Source organism: Sinocyclocheilus grahami, unplaced genomic scaffold, assembly GCF_001515645.1.
Source record: "Sinocyclocheilus grahami isolate Dianchi unplaced genomic scaffold, SAMN03320097.WGS_v1.1 scaffold534.1, whole genome shotgun sequence".
Lineage (NCBI taxonomy): Eukaryota > Metazoa > Chordata > Actinopteri > Cypriniformes > Cyprinidae > Sinocyclocheilus > Sinocyclocheilus grahami.
The window spans coordinates 194,828-212,528 of NW_015505713.1; the positions used below are offsets into that span (position 1 = coordinate 194,828).

Consider the following 17,701-nt stretch of genomic DNA (forward strand, 5'->3'; position numbering starts at 1 on the left):
GGAGATGGGGCTGAGGAACTGACTGGTTCTTTAAGAGGAGGCGGGAGAGGGAGGCTGGGAGGGGACACTGGAGGACAGGAGCTGGATGGAACCAGCGGAGACGTAGGAGAACAGGGTAATGCCTCCCCAAACCAGTCTATTAAATCCACTTTGAAACAGTCCATTAGTTCCTCAATGTAGTCCAGTGACCCTCAGCGGCGGGAGTGTGGGCAGGGCTTCCCTCTAAGCCCTCGATCTCCACCAGCACTCCCTCGGGGATGGGAGATGTTGCTGGCTCACCTGGTCAGAACGGTCTTGAGGCTCATGCTCCTGGGCGACGATCGGCTCAGTCGTGGTTTTGCACGCTGGCTCTCGTGTCGCGGTGGGCTCAGGCTCTTGCTCCGTGCAGCGGGATGACGGCTGGCTGGTCTCTGGTTCGTGAGTGGGGCTGGAGATGTCCTCCTTGGCGGGGCAGACGGAGAAATACAGTCCATTTCTCTCCAGCACCCACTCCACGAAAGCGGCGAAATCCTCCTTGGGACCGTTCGCTGGTAGGCGTGCCTTACACCGCTCACTCAGGCTGGTGTGATAGAATATGCAGAGCGTGCGATCTGGGAAATGTGTAAGGCAAGCCAGATCTACAAAGTCCCTGGTATGGTCCTCCAGCGAATGGTCCTGTTGCGCCAGGCAAAAGAGTTGAACGGCTGGGATTGCCATTCCGGAAGAGGGGAGAAACAAAACCAAAAAAGAAAGAAAAACGCCGCCAATATTACTCACTTTGAAGGTCTGCTATTCTGTTACGTAATGGCTATGGAGGTGGAACGAGGAGACACAGGCGTAAACTCAAAATACAGTCTTTTAATCTTTGCTTCGGGGAAATACAGGGAAGGCAGACACTCACGTAGCACATAGGGGAAACGACTCAATAGCAGACAAAGGAATATTGGAGTCACCAAGGCTTCAGGTGTGTGCATGCAGGGTTTATCTGGATCAAAAAAAAGAGAAAAAGAAAAAGAATTTAGGTGTAATGGCAGATGACTGACATTTTCCAGCAATCAATAAATCTAAACTTGGTTTATTTCTAAATTAAAATGACAGTTACTGACTTAACAATAGCCTGAGCATGTCATAATTTAATGAAGGATTTGCATTTATATTTAATAATACTTATGCTGCTCCATGTGATTAAAAAGTCAGTGTCTGTGTATCTTTTCTGTGCAAAGATGGCCTTAGTCATTGAATGCTTCATTTGTTAGATTTTTTTGTGGATGTCCCAAACTTTTTAATACACCACGGAGGCAGCATAAACGTACTGTAGTTACACAGGAATCACAATCACTGGAAACTTTAAAGTTGATTATTGATTCTCCTGCACAGCTGACATTGCATCTTTACCTCAGAGACCCCTTAAAATCCCTCAGCATCAACATAGGTCCTCCCCATTTTAAGTGCTTTAAACTTTAAACAACAAGCCCACAAAAGACTCAAACACACACACACAAAAAGCTTTTCTATGTTTTTCTTTCTAAGCATTTTTGAGCAAGGTGTATAATATGAGAATAATAACACTGTCATGCAGTACTTTGAATTGTATAAACATGAATAAATTAAACTGATTACTCTTGATTTTATTTATGCTGCTGTTGTTGCATGTGTTGTCACTTTCAATTACTTTTAATTAAATGTGTTCTTGTGGTTGTCACTGTTCTTGTGGTTGGTGTGTTAAATGTTGAGGTCCATGCGCATCTCGTTTAATTAGACCAGGGGTTTTTAAACTGTTCAGGGAGTCTAGGGACCCTCTTCGGCTGCAAGGGCGTATTAGGGGTCCATAGAAAATGTTAGAAAAAAATAATGTAGTAAATGATTATGTTTCCAAAATTATTACATAATAATAATAAAAGTTAAAAAGTAAAATTTACCTCTTTCTAAACACTTATTCGGAAATCATTAGGTAATAGGGATGTAACGGTACACGTTTTTGTACTGAAATCGTTAGTTTTTTAGTTCGGCATGCATGTGTAACAAATGAATGCAGTGCTGTTTTAATCACTGCACAAGTGGAACTTTGTTGTGTGCTGAATTCTGTTTGCAAATGAGAGTTCCCCCCCCTGGGATGGAACAATAACTTTTATATCAATATACTTTAACGTTACTGACACATCTGAAAAAAATGAAGGACACAGAGTGAGCTCAAAAGTGCATAACCCATTTGTCCTAAAAATGAGATGTGCTTTATATTAAGCTCTTCAAACTACTGTAACCTGCTACAAAGGAGGCTCCCGTACCGCCTCCTCCGCACCACCAGAGGGAACCGTCTCCTGAATATTAACCATTCCCAGTCGGACTCCAATTCCCATCACCCCTCATACCTGGGACTGATTGCCCATCCACACCTGCACCTCCTTTACACACACACATGTAAGCCACTCACACACACAGACTCACTGCGAAGTCTTGATTTGCCCTGGCTATCATTTCTGAGCGTTATACCTGTGTTTGCTTTCTTTGTACTTGATCTTGGAACTTTCCTGTTTATCCGATTGTTCTCTGCCTGCCCTGATCTTGGATTGTTTCACCTGGACTGTGTTTGCTAGCCGCCTGCCCTGATCTCTCGCCTGGTATTCGACTCTGTCTCTGTCCAAGCCCCATGCTGTTCTGTCTTGTCGGTATTTGATCCTGTATTCTGAAATGAGGAAATGTGACTATTCTAAATAAAAGCTGCAAATGGATCCAAACGCTTCTGACTTGTCACAACAGTAACCCATAAGCCTACAGTTTAAAGCCTCTTGCCCTCTTGTCAGAAGCATTTGCTGTTTAATGCTTTTCTGACCTGATTACCTCAGCACATAACTTTTATGGTTTATTTTTATATTCTTGTCTGTAAATGTTGCATAAAAGCTCATCTTAACTGAAAGCAGTTCTATTTAAAACTTCACAGACTTAAGTGAAGGAGTGCTGGTGTGCACACGCACATCAAAAAATGATACATTTTAATAAACATTTTTAATTATTTTGCATCCAAAAGTCAAATCTTTTTCCTCATTTACAATTAGCAGTGTGTTGTTTAATTAAAAGGAAATCATCATTTGGGTCAATGTCATCAAAAAGTCAGAAAATTCTTGATCAGAGTAGTGAAACACTCACTTATTTGCGTAGAGTACTGTAACTCATGGAAGTAATAATGTGAAATAATGTGAGTTGGTATAGTTTTGTCATGTTTTGCTGTCACATGTCCTCGCAAGTTATAAGCATCTTATTTATAACATATTCCTCGAGGGGCCCTCTTGGCACTTCGGGGACCTCTGCGAATGTCTATACTACTTTCAGGGCGGGACGACCCTGATCAGACAGCAGCATTTTTTTCTTAGCGGGCTGACTGACATGCCGTGCTTTATATGCCGTGTAGGTGATGATGAAGAGCTCCTCATTGTTCATTTTTTTCTCCCTTGTGCTGGGGGTGAAATTGTGAGTTGTTGAATTGGGAAAAGGAGACCTCTATGGTCAGTGCATGCTGCTGTGATGTAGACCTGACTCAGCAGGTCACGGCTTTAAAAAATGAAGAGAAACTGAAAAAACAGTGGGAGAGAAAGAGAGGGAGACAGAATGAAAGATTAAGGGACGAAGAAGGAGACCAAGAGAGGCAGCGAGTAAGAGAGATGGCCCTTAGAGTATAAGAACTGCGATGCCGACAAAAAACAATAATATAATGAAGCTGACAAGCCGTCCAATCCTGTGCCAAAGAGTAGACAGCTCTCTCACTGTTTTTGACACCTTTATAACACAGGCTCTTCAGTATTCACCGCCACGCAGGTGTATACACACACTCACACTTTAATCAGCTGAACTCTCCTACTGCACACCAATTAATGCTCGACACAGAGAGGACGAGCGCTCAGATATTCCCAGCTGCAGTAATGTCATGAGGACACTGGAAAAAACTCAACTGCTTATAGTTTGGGTGGCACAAACAAAACTTAAAACGAAACTATATTTGAACAGTTTCTCAAGAAAATGTCAGTGCTTTTTAAATTTTTTTTAGCAAAACTAACTAGCACAGTTGACACTTTTCCTATTATCAGGGTTGGAAATAGTATGGAATTAAACAATTTCAGTTCAGATTTTTTGCAGTTCCGAGTCATTATTGGTTCCATTAACAATTTTTGTAGTACGTTTAATAGAGAAATATTTGAAGAAAATAGAAATAGAAAAATACAAAACGTGAATTTAGTTTTATAATTACTGCCCTCAGTGGAATGCTGCCAAATGATGAGATCAATCAATTTGAACAGGACAAATAAAAAAATACTATACAATTAAAAAATGTGGTAATATTTAATTCATTTAATAAATTTGTTTGTTTGTTCATTTATTCCACAAGAAATCAGACTACAATGGTCACTGTATGTTTTAGATTGATTCAAAATGGGCTTAAAATTCAGTTGTTTAAACTCAAAATTAACAGATCAAAATAATCTTTAATTTGGCAATCAGACTACACTGGTTTTGCTATATATTTCTCACTGAGTGTAGAGGTGTTGCTTAGTAGGAGCTCCATGTAGCACGCAAAAATCATTAATAGAACTGAAGCTCATGAAAATCATTCTGTTCCAGCATTTAAAAAATTATTGGATCCCCAAAATTATGTGCCAACAGGGGACCTCATATAGCAAAAGATATAACCGGGGACCCCATAGAGTCAGATCACTCTGACTATTGGACTTTAACCAGGTGCAAGAACCACTGTACAGCAAAAAACTACAGTACAACTTTTGTACTGCAAAACTATTAGGAGAACACTTCAAGTTCAGAAAATAGGAGTCTCTATTTTAGAGAAAACTGCTGAGGCATGCGACCTCCAAAATTAATAACTGCAATCTACTAGGTCATTGCAATATTTTGAAATACTAAAGCAAGTGAGTGAAACCCCAACAGTGCAATTAACGGATTCATGTAGCTCATTGGTCTTTGAACTAAAAAATAATAAACGTGGTGCAAAGGAGACAGGTCAATTTTTAGATTTACCTTTTGCTTTTCCCTGTACCTCGCTGAGTTATGAAAAGGTTACTGCACTGCAGGACATCTCTGTCCAGAGCTCAGGACTAAAGGTCATTTTGTTATGCTCCCACCGATTAGCTGTCAGTTTAAACACAAATAATCATAAAGGGTAAGCATTCAAAACAACTGGTGAAATGCAAAAGCATGGATGAGGCCACTTAAAACGCATTAAATTAGATGTTAAAATACAACCTGTTGCCAAAGTTATTACCCTGCCAGGCTCATTTATATTGTGAACATTATTTTAAATTCGACCTTTAACTAAAGAATAGCAAAACTCTGCTTTTTCGCCTAAATAAAGGTCATCCTTATAGTGGCAAAAACAGCCTGTTCCACGAAGCTAGTTTCTACTGGTCAGCCAAGTCTGATTTGAGAATTTTAGAGGTTTTCTGGTTAGTCAGGGAGATTTAAAGCAGTTTAAAACAGCTAAGAGCTTTCTGCGAGGACTTAAACAATCCCAGATGAGTGTAGGTTGTTATAATATAAACATTGATTTACATCAATTTACATACAAAGCTTACATAAAAAAAATCACAATATTTTTTATATTTTTTAATTTTAAGATACAAGGCATGGATTTCCTAATTCAATTCTCATTCAGAAACTCCTGATTCAGTTAAATTCTGATTTGATTTAATGGGATAGTTCACCCAAAAATGAAAATTTGATGGGTTTATCTGCTTACCCCCAGGGCATCCAAGATGTAGGTGACTTTGTTTCTTCAGTAGAACACAAACAAAGATTTTTTAACTCAAACCGTTGCAGTCTACCAGTCTTATAATGGCAGTCAATGGGCTCCACGGCTTTGAGAGTCAAAAAAAACATACACAGACAAAACCAAATTAAACCCTGCGGCTCGTGGCGATACATTGAGGTCTTAAGACACGAAACGATCGGTCTGTGCAAGAAACTGAACAGTATTTATATAATTTTTTACCTCTGATCCACTGCAATGTCCAACTGTCCTGAGCATGTTCACAACATCCGGCATGTGACGTCAAATAAATACGGTTGGGCAAAAAATTCTACATTGTCTGATGATATATCAAAATCGTCTTCCATTGTGATGACCAGTGCCAGTGAACACGTCCGCAATCTCTCTGCACTGTGTAAATAATGAGTGACGTATACGCATGACAGTTCGCTTCCGCACATGCGTCTACTATCATAGATATGAATAGATGCCCTATTCGACCGCTCCAGATACGTTGACGGGTCCACCATTTTGGAACGTATCGCAGCCCATAGAAACAGTCACTAATGAGGCATCTACTTATATATATCTATAGCTGTGTCTCATTTAGAAGGCTGCACCCTCCGGAGGTCGAATCCTCTGGAGGTCGCATCCTCTGTAGGATGCATATACGAAGTGTCCTCAACCTAGAATTAAACGAGACGGCCTTCGTAGGACAGGCGGAAAAGGAAACCGGAAGTATCACGTTGCTAAGCCAATACATTTAGAGCATCGTTGCGCTCTCACACTACTTAAATGAAGGAAAATTATTTCTAAATTTGGAAAGTAATTTGAAAAAAAAATGCTTTTACTTGTTATATTTTGTTCAATGTTTGAGGAGCTGCAGCGTGCCTACAGCAGGCATCTATCAGAGAAAAAAAGGTGGAGGATATTAAAAACAAATTTTATCCATTTTTACCGAGGCGAATTAAGGTAAGTTGTAAACACCACATCTGCGCTTGTGTGTACGTTACATCTGCCGACGCTGGCATTTTTCAAATTAACAACGGTTGTTCACGCCGACGCAAAGAATTGTGGGTTATCTGTAGCAGCGAAGGATACACCTCATGCATCCTCCGAATTCCTGTGAAAGAAGGTCGCATTCGAAGGTCGCATTCGGAGTGTCCTACTTGCTTTTCTGAAATGAGACAGCCTCGATGATGTATGCAGCCTTCGAATGTGACCTCCGGAGGACGCAGCCTTCTAAATGAGAGACAGCGAATGTCTACTATGCTAGAGCACGTACACGCGCCAGATGTTGTGAACGCGCTCAGACATTACGGTGGATCAGAGGTAAAAAAATGATATAAATACTGTTTAGTTTCTTGCACAGACCGATCGTTTCGTGTCTTAAGACCTCAAATTATCGCCACGAGCCTCAGGGTTTAATTTGGTTTTTATAGTGTATGTTTTTTTTACTCTTGAAGCCTTGGAGCCCTGATAGACTGCAACAGTTTGAGTTAAAAATCTTCGTTTGTGTTCTACTGAAGAAACAAAGTCACCTACATCTTGGATGCCCTGGGGGTAAGCAGATAAACATAACATTTTCATTTTTCGGTGAACTACCCCTTTAAGTCAATTCATTTTCAGAATATTTGTTATAATCAGAATATCATATCATTTAAGAATGCACTGTAGCACATTCTGGGTTCATTTTTACAATGGTTTTTAGAATTGCAATTTTCAAACTTTACGTTTTGTTCTATATGAGTCAAAATGTAGCTTTTCGACTGAACTGCAGTGCACTTTTTCATGTAAACATGGATACATTCTTTAACAGTTCCTGATTAGTTATGTAATGCAGAAGCATGAATCATTCAAACTCATACAGTATTTCTATTTATGCTTAAAATCTTGAATATTCCTTTTGAACCTTTGTGATTAACACTGTGCATTCAGCAGAACTGTTTACACACAGTAAAGTGTCCCTTGGTGACTATAAAGGTCAATGAATGTGAGGTCTCACATAATTTCTAGTTCGTTAAGCAGCATTATCATCTTCTGAAAAAGAGAATCGTGTGCAAGAGTGTCTGTTTGGACTTAACGATAATTTCAGGCAACGAGCGAATCCCAGTTGAGAGCTATGAAATATTCAAAGCAACCTACTACTGCAGTGTCTGTGGCTGGAGATAAACTCACCAAACGTGGGCTGTGACCACGCCAGCAAGTCCAGAGGCTCCTCTGTCACCGCCATTAATAAAACATTAGCCTAGAAGGCACACTTTCGGAGGGAAGTAGCCTCACCTGTGTCGCCTATAAATCCAGGTCTGTCCGTGGTGTTCAAATTAGGTAAAGTGTGTGTGTGTAGGGGGTAGGGGAGGTTTGAAGTTGGGAACGAAGAGAAGCAATGAGTGCCAGGAATGAAGCTTTGAAAACCTGATGTGTGGGGGTGAAACTTAAGTGTGCGTCCCATTTTAGCAAGCTTTAATGCAGGCCTGGAAGTCATTACTTCCCAAAGAAAATGTGTTGAAACTAAATTCTCTGAGGTTCTTCCAGGTGAAGTAGCTGTTTTTACAGGGAGCTCTAGGAACTGTGTCCCTTATGGTGCAGCTAAAAAAAAACATAGTTAGCTATCAAATGCAAAAACATTAGGCCAACATGTTCTTCAATGACTTTGGTTTCAGGTAAATTCACTGTAACTGAATTCTGTGACTCAGAACAAGTTTATATATAAACAGTCTGTAGCACAAATGAACATTTGTCAGTCAGTCAGGCTTGTTGGCATATTGGCAGCTGACACTGCAGGAACATCAACTCTATTCCCTTACCCTTTCTCCTGTTAAATGCCCTGTTCATTCTGCAGAGCTTGAGAAGTGCTTGTAAGGTGAGGACGGACTCCAACGAGAAGCCACCTGAAGAAAAAGCACAGAGAAACAGTTTACCTCTAGCTTATCGGTAGCTTGTGGTTTACATCTTCAGCATTTGCATCCGTAATTAAAGTCAATGGAGGGCACAGTTTTAGTATGACTGCAGCTTTACACTGAGCAAGTACACACAAAAACAGCCAAACAATTGACCCTTCGCAAAGAAAGCCCCCCCCCCTTAGTAACTGTCACTATGTCCAACAAACTATGGCGCTCTCACGCCACACATCATGTTCTCACACAGTGAAAAATACATTGCACAACAAAGAGGAAACTGACATTAGGTATAAAACAAAGTCTCAGCTTTCAAATTTGGTCATTTTTTAAGAAATATTCAAACAATAAATATTGTTATGTGGCTCTTAAATATGTCTTGACAGATTGGGCCTCATGATCATCTCTTCCAGTTTACTAGTTATAGCACAAAATAAACATGAATGATCATCAGAAGGTATCTTGTTTCAACCACAGAAAGGCGTCAATACATAATATTTTTCAAGTTCAAGTCCACTGACGTTTGTTTGTCGGACAAAATGGCAAATTCTGCATAGATTGGTTTGACCGCCTGTCAATCAAACACCCAACTACCAATTTAAAAGTTACACAAGTGGAGAACTTAGTGCCCTTCGGTGACTATGGCAGAACTATGCCCTGTGGAGGTTGTAGATTCAGTCCCAGGTAGGATGATCCAGCAAGTACTGAGTTACTGAGATTACAAACCTGCAAATTCCTTTACACCCTTAAGCAAGACACTTAACCCCAGGGAGAGTTTGCTACAGCAAGAATCTCCTGCCAATTAGTGCAGTATATGTCACTTACGCTTTGAGTGCTGGATGACAATCCTGTGCAAAGCTGACTAAAAATATTTTATACCTGCTTAAAAGTACATCCTGGCATAGTTTGCTCAGAGTGTTGAAACAGGATTTCTGTGGTTCAGAATATAGCCACCCTTAGTCATATAGGTGACGTCAATTCCTACTTTTGCTGTGGAGTGTTCGCTTGATGTTGAGTCGATGAGTGAGATGACACAGAAGTACGCAAGATCAAAGCTTCAAAGAAATGTTGGAGGCTGAGGCTGTCAAAAACATTGAACCAAACACATTCAATATCAAAAAGGAAAATTCCTCAGGGCCGATCCTTTTGCATTAGAACAAATACACCTCAGAGACCCCACACAACTGACGTACCGTATAATCTCACCAAGCAAAACATATTGTCTTTTTCTTTTAACCCTGGAAAGCCTGACATAGAAAATAAAATTTAGAAAAATCTATTTTTCTGAAATGGAACAGTTTATTGAACCTTTAGACAATATATATATATATATATATACTGTCTATAGACAATACACACACACACACACATACACACACATACATACATATATAAATATATATATATTATATATATGTATAATACTTTGCCCATTTGTTTTTTTTTCAGTATTATGTTTAATAAATCAGGCTTTTATGGCTAATAAATAAATATACCTAAGTACACCTCGATTTTATTCAGATGTAAAAATCGATTTGTTGCAGAAGCTGATATTTATATGGCCAAAAAGTAAGATGAAACTTTGACAGCTTATAATGTGAATCAATAAGATCTTTATAATTTTGTAGAGGACTACTGGCATAAATAATATAAATATACTATAAATATAATTATGAATATTATTATATAAATATTGTCACTTTGAATCTCTCAATAATGTCTCAGTAAGATGATATTTAAGTGCCTAGTTTTATAATCAAAGCTCATTACATATAATGCAATGTAATAAATTATAACTGAGAGATGTACAAATAAACATTCCTCAAAAACCTGATTTGAGGATATCCTCATATTTTAACATGATTTTTATTTTAAAAACAAAAAAAGGACAATCAAGTAAATTTGAGTTGCATAAATCCAGTAAGTGTTCATCTTGAAATATTAATAATATTTCCAAATAAAAATCAGTAAAGACTTCACAGCAAAAAGAACGATGTACTGTACCATGACCTGAAGGGGGCTTTTTTTTTTTTTTTTTACAATTATACAAAAAAAATTGCTAAAAAGTATAAACTATCAATCCGATGACAGAGAGCATGTATTAGATAGTGTACAACAGGTTTTTCCACAATGTTTTGATCATTGGAATTGGATCATTGGAATTTAGAGGCCTTAGAAATTTGCCTATCAAATATGATACAGAAGGCTTTATAGGACTAAGGTTGAACACTGCAAAGACAACAATGCAATCATCAGATTCAGTGCCATCTCTACTGAAAGCTTTCAGCATTTCAGTTGATTTGATTTGATGCAAAGCTTCCAGAGCATTCTGATGGTGCTGTGCCACGTTTGGCTCGATCGCTCAATGACAGGAGCAGGAGTCAAGTGGCTTCTATGAAGCCCTGAACAACAGGGAAACACATCACTTCCTTTTATCAGAGTCAAAGCTTTGCTCTCTGTCTGAACTGCAGCGCAAAAGACCCTTAGCTCAAAATACTTCATCTTGCGCCAGCACTTCAGCCCGTCAATCAAGAATCGTCCTCAGAGAAGGGAATGGAAGAATGAGAAAATATCGGAAATAGAATGTGCAGAAGAGAGAGGGCCAATTTGACAGCTTGCATTCAGGAAAGTTGCTAAGCCTGAGTTTTCCTGCTTGAAGTGCTGCTTAATCTTTCATTTCTGACAGTCTTCCATTTAGGGTGAATGTGAAAAAAATGATGTGATCTTAGAAAAAAATGAGAGGGAAGAGCAACATGTTAAAAATATGTATGAAGTGATACATTAAAGAGGCCACTCATGCATTTAAGGAAGGATTAGTTTAATGAGACACAAGGATTTATTACTCTTGACTGAGCATGACAGCCTGTGTCTTAAAATGGCACATATAATCTCACAATTTTGACACGAGGCAGAAAGGACTTGAAGCGTGGTGACCTTTCCAAGTTCAGAGGTTTAAAGATAGCACATGAAAAAAATAGAAACTCTAAAACTAGTTGCTGCACATTTTACATGGTCTTAATGGGGTCATATGATGTGCTTTCAAGTTTTCCTTTCTCTTTGGAGTGTTACAAGCTGATTGTGCATAGATAAGATCCCTGAAGTTGCAAAGACTAAAGTCACAAACCCAAAGAGATATTCTTTATCAAAGTTAAGACTCTGCCACGCCCCCCTAAAACGGCTCGTTCTAACATGCCCCCACATATCTACCTCACTATGTGGAAATATTTGCATAATGCTGCCCAAATGTGCACACAAAGAATGAAGGCGTGGTTTCAGTAACCGCAGTTAGTGTTGAAGCAGCCATGTCAGGGAGACGCTGTGTGTTTCTAGGTGAAAGCACTTTATTTGGCCTTCCGAAAGTAGATGCATTTAGGAATCTTTAAGATTACTTACAACAGAACAGCAATGCATTTTATGGACGACCGTTTCGTGAACCTAGGAGAGGAGGTAATTCTGACTTTGCTATGACAATCTGGCGCTTCTGAATCAGCTACTGTTTTGTTATTAGTTGAAATATTTGCTATTGACTGTTCAAATGCGGAGTTCACCCTAAAGCAGAGTGGAAAATGTCTAGACACTGCAGCTAGGTTACTGCATAAATTCGTTTACATAGTTTTATCCAAACCAGACGTCCTTAATTACCTATTTAATAGAAAAAGACAAACACAATCCATGAGTTGTATGCCTGGTAAAGAAAAAAGAAGTCAATAACCATCTGTGTGTATGCATAGGGCTCCAACATTCAGCTTCTGCTACCAACTATTAATAAATCAGGAAAAGGAGTTTTACATTACAGATATGGAGACCAAAAGGGACGTGCTGCTTCGTGAAGCATATAATCTCATTATCAGGACTGTTAAGAAAGCCAATTAGAGTGTAAATCAGCAGACGGGATAATTCAGAGTTGAATATGCAGCAAGATGTCTTGCTGTATTAGTAGAAACACAGAGAAGGGAATCTCAAACAGTTTCAACGAAATGCAAACTCTTTGTGCAGACAAAAATGTTTCAGGGTGCAGATCATCCTTGTAGTTTGCATTGCACACTATTGATTGATACATATTTGCAATATACAAAAGGTTGAAATTTTCCTTTGGACCTGGCGTGCAGAATATCAAGAATTTTTCATATGAAGGAGAAGAAATGATTGGTAAGGTAGCAAACATTGTGACACTTTACTGTAGTCCTAATGAATTGGTCAGTGGTACAGTGGATCTACAGTGTATCAATGAGCCATACTGGCACGTTTCTAGGGTCCCAGTGTATAATCGAACACACACCAAGAGGCCCATCAGTGTTGTTCAGGTCTCATGGGCAGTGCCTACACTTGACAAGACAAAGCACTCTGGAATAATGAAGTAGGTTCATAAATCTTAGCTGGTGACTTGGAGCATGCGTTCAATCCGTTTTTATAATTTTCCTCTAATCTTCATGGCTGTTTCTGCATGATAAGGACTTTCCCTGGTGAAATACTGCAACTTCTCCAGTCACTTAAAATATGCCCATATTTTACTGTCAGGCATTGATTTCTGAGGGCCCGTTTCCTCTTCCCTATGTGCAGCGGTAAAGCAGCTCAAGGACAGACTAAAGTAATTTCAGTCATTTGGCTTGTTTTTCGTCAAATAAATTAGAATGAGCAAGAGGCAGCAGGAGAAAGCAAAAGCAAACTGATGAATCTGATGTTCAAGTGGTCCCGTCAAAGTTGATTGAGCTAAACACCCCAGCTGAGGCCCATCAGTGTTGTTCAGGTCTCATGGGCAGTGCCTACACTTGACAAGACAAAGCACTCTGGAATAATGAAGTAGGTTCATAAATCTTAGCTGGTGACTTGGAGCATGCGTTCAATCCGTTTTTATAATTTTCCTCTAATCTTCATGGCTGTTTCTGCATGATAAGGACTTTCCCTGGTGAAATACTGCAACTTCTCCAGTCACTTAAAATATGCCCATATTTTACTGTCAGGCATTGATTTCTGAGGGCCCGTTTCCTCTTCCCTATGTGCAGCGGTAAAGCAGCTCAAGGACAGACTAAAGTAATTTCAGTCATTTGGCTTGTTTTTCGTCAAATAAATTAGAATGAGCAAGAGGCAGCAGGAGAAAGCAAAAGCAAACTGATGAATCTGATGTTCAAGTGGTCCCGTCAAAGTTGATTGAGCTAAACAGCCGAATGAATAACTGCTGGTTTTTATTAAGCAAAGGAACATCAAATAACGAGATGCACTGAGGTTCTCTAAGGGAAACACATTTCCTGCAAGTAAACAAGGGCTGTATCGGACTTCACATTGACTAGTGTAGACATTCTACAATTGTTCTTTGCAATACATTATCAATAAAATAAAGGATGCTTAAATAGAAACAGCTCAGGCAGGAATACAGATGCAAAGACAGGACTGATGTAAGTATACAAAATACAAGTTTACCATTAGGAGTCTGCAGGGCAGTAAAAGTTTTACATTGGGATGTGAATTCGCAGGGCAGCTAGTTAGTGATTTTATTTATGTAGATATCAGAAATTTGAACAGCATTGCATTGTGTGGTAATTTATTCCCAACTGAATCAACATTTCTTTTTTTGGAGTTTACATGGAGGATTTTGGAAACTGGACACTGAAATTAATGCAAAAGTGCAAAGTTTTGTGAGTAACTGCTTGTAAATATAGGCATGAATTGCCTAGATTAACATCACTGTAACTCTATTATACTGGAGTACCGAACCTGTGATCATTAATAACCATAGCAATGTTTTGAGGTAAAGGATACATTACCATCCAGCATTTTCTATTGTAAACCACTATACAATTCTTATATAGAATATGATTAGCACTTACTGTACAAGAGGATTTACAACCATATTTAGCTGCAGGGTGTATTTGTCATTGCCTGTATGAAAAACCCCCCTCTTCCCCCATGAGTTTCATCACGAAAGAGCCATACAAATATATATTTTTTTACAGTTCCACTGAGAAACAATTATATTCTGAATAGTGCTTATACCAGTGTAATATTGTCTCTTTACCAAGGGAGGGAATCAGTAACGGAGCATGTCCAAGCTGCTTTCAACAGCAATCTTCTGAAAATCCATTTACATGCACATATAAGCTCATTTTCAGCATTGCTGATATTCTGAACTATTTCTCTCGCCACAAGATACAGTTATTTTATGATAAATCATCTAGATTGAGGTGCATATGAAAAGCTTTTCCTAAAAAAACATGGTAGAGCTCACAGAGCTGCATTTCTAGAGCAGAACACTAAACAGAGCATATAATCCCTTAAGATACATGATCCCTGTACATGACAATGTGCCAACGATCTATATAAAACAGTCAGTGTTGTCAAAAAGTGTTTAGTATAAGAACTAAAATGCAGTAAAAATGTACTATTAAAAAAATCACATATTGTTTGTGACTAAATGAAAGAATAATTGTATTATATAATTTTAGGTCCTAGATAGTCCTAGAGTGTACTTAGTGAGTCATATTCAATGCACCATTTGAAGAGGTGAAGGGCAGAAACGAATACAATCTCATGGTTAATGAGCATGTATTTCCAAAGAACGGTTAAAACAGGCCATGCTAGAATGTGACTGAGGACAAGAAACAAGCAAAAGCAGCAACAAATGTCTCTGCGCATGCTGCCATCCCCTTAGCAACAATACCAACATTACGTCAAAAAAGCAAATGGTGATAATTCATAATTTAGCATCCTGAATAATGAAAGGCTCCTAAAATAAACCCAGACAGCAGATAAACGGTGGTCTATAAAGGCCATGCTAATACCTGGCACATCATCTCAACTATGTAAATAACCAGCACAAAGGGTAAAGTACAGCACATGCGTGCAGCTTAAATTTTTTGTTGATATTGAGCAAACCCACAAAATGGGTATGAGTTTAAATTCAAATTAGGCTGATTGCCTGTCACATCACTCTAGTTTGTCAATTTACAATTTAATTGTAATGTTAAGTAGTTTAACAACTTAAGCTACCCTTTTGTTTTAACTAGAAAACCACCAGGGATGTGACATTTTTGCAAAACATTTTTGCAGCATATCAGAGAGATTTAAAAACTTTTTTTGCGTATGTCTCAAAAAGTTGCTCACAAATTATTTTTGGCAAAAAGAGAGTGATAATACAGTCAAATATTCATGCAGATATACAATACATTCAAAATATATTTTTCTTATTTTAAGATGTTTTTAATGAAGTTCCAAATGTAGGTTCGGGAGAAGCTTAATCATTCAGTCATGTCAATCATTATTATGAGCCTAGCATAAGCAAATGTACCCCCGCTCTCATTGTACCGTCCTAGCGTCACTTCTTCCGGCATCCCTCCACCTCCCCATCTCCTCCTCTATTTATGTTTTTTTTTTCCATCTAGGTAGTACCGCAATGGGGAGTTGAATTTGGCGCTCGAGCCGAGCCTCGGGTTCGAGCCTCCATTAAGGACAGCAAGCCAAGTTAGTTTACCATTAACCATCAGGACTGGATGGGCAGGCGAACTCGTGAATAATTTTTAAACTGGCTATCTTTGGCTTACTATGGCGCAGCCTCATCAAGTAATATTATAATTCTTAAATATAATTCTTTAGAATATAAAGAAAATGCTAAGCAAAGGTTAGTAACAGTCACAGTATAAGTTCCAAACATGATCTATATAACGATTAATTATTTTCTCCTTTCAACTTTTCGCCACTTTTTCAAAAGTTGAAGAACAAGTGCTTTCATAGTGCAAACTGACCAACAGAAATTAGTCTTACATTCAGCAGATAACCCGGCCCATTAAACTTAAACTTTTTAATCAACAATAAAGCACAATAAAGACACAAAATTACTCTATGTAAAACACTTTATACTGTATTTATGTATTGTAGCTTGAAAACCTACTGATAAAGAGTCACATTCAATTAAATACTGAATTTTATTTAAAATAAAATTCCAAGTAGGTGGTAGGTAGGTTGTCAAATTAATTGGTGAATCCTTTTTTTATAGTAAATGAATCATCTGAATGAACTGATTCAGTAAAACAAATTCCCAATACTTCATATAGATACAAAACTCTGCAAAGTGTGTTTGCAAATATGCAAATATGCAACATACAGCCATGAACTGTGCTGTAAGGGTTGAAAATGAGCAGTGCCAACTGCTGTTGTGATTTTCTGGAGGGGCTAGGTTTTGGGGGGAGGGGGGGAGTGGAAACTAATAGGTTTAAAATTATATCAATCCATCTTAGTTTGTGTAGCGCACCTATTCATGTCAACCAAACGGTCGCTTCATAAATGATCTTAATGCATCATGTAGCTTTTTAATAATATTTTCATGAACGATGCTGGTTTGATTTTGCACTTAATGAGGGTTACTGTATAATTCATTTAATTCAAAGCGGACATCATTACTTAAATAGTGTGCAAGATATTCTGTCCAACCAATGCATTTTTGTCCACATAAAAGGTGCATCGCTGGGTAAGAAACAAAGGCAGGCTATGAAGTCAATGCCAAACAGAGACCAGAGCATTTGCCAGCCACATAAAGGGCTGTCTAATGCACAAGCACACACACATAAACAATTTCGGCACAGATAAAGCAGGGGAGAGGACATAATGACAATGAACCAAGCCAGCTCAAGCGCTTCACAGCTCACATCAAAAGCAACAGCGGTTTTTTTTTTCATAGATGCTCCCATAAAGCCTCTGCTTTAGTGCTGCCTAATGCAGATATACCTAGGGCAAGCATTTGTTTGTGGGGTAAGTATGTCACCAGTAAATTAGAATGTCTTCCAGAATCCAAACCAGATCCTCTTTGGCCCCAATTCAGGGAAGACCCGGAGGGAAGACAAGAAAGCTGTGCAGTCAATAAAAACCAAACACAACAACCAAGCTTCTGTGTGAAAAAAAAACGCATTTACCTAACAAACAGTGTACCACATAGACTTTAGATTATCAATACGGACAATACAATTCTGTGATTAAACTAACTGGGGAGTCTTGATAAGCAATGGTGAATGGACCAGCTAAACAGAGGGCGGTGATATATTTATGGCTCTTTCTCTCAAGAGCAGGTCTGGTACAGGAGAGATAAGAC

At 38.6% G+C, this 17,701-nt stretch overlaps 1 protein-coding gene across 1 annotated transcript in view; it reads right to left on the bottom strand.

The window, feature by feature from the left end:
• The window catches only part of LOC107555400 (uncharacterized), a 39,035-nt gene that overhangs the window by 11,264 nt on the left and 10,070 nt on the right, over nt 1-17,701 (bottom strand). Inside the window, exons 2-4 of the mRNA XM_016238178.1 lie at nt 8,536-8,619; nt 881-964; nt 280-590 (exon numbers count right to left, since the gene is read on the bottom strand). Of these exons, the coding sequence (XP_016093664.1) occupies nt 280-590; nt 881-964; nt 8,536-8,619 (479 nt within the window). The remainder of the gene's footprint in view (nt 1-279; nt 591-880; nt 965-8,535; nt 8,620-17,701) is intronic.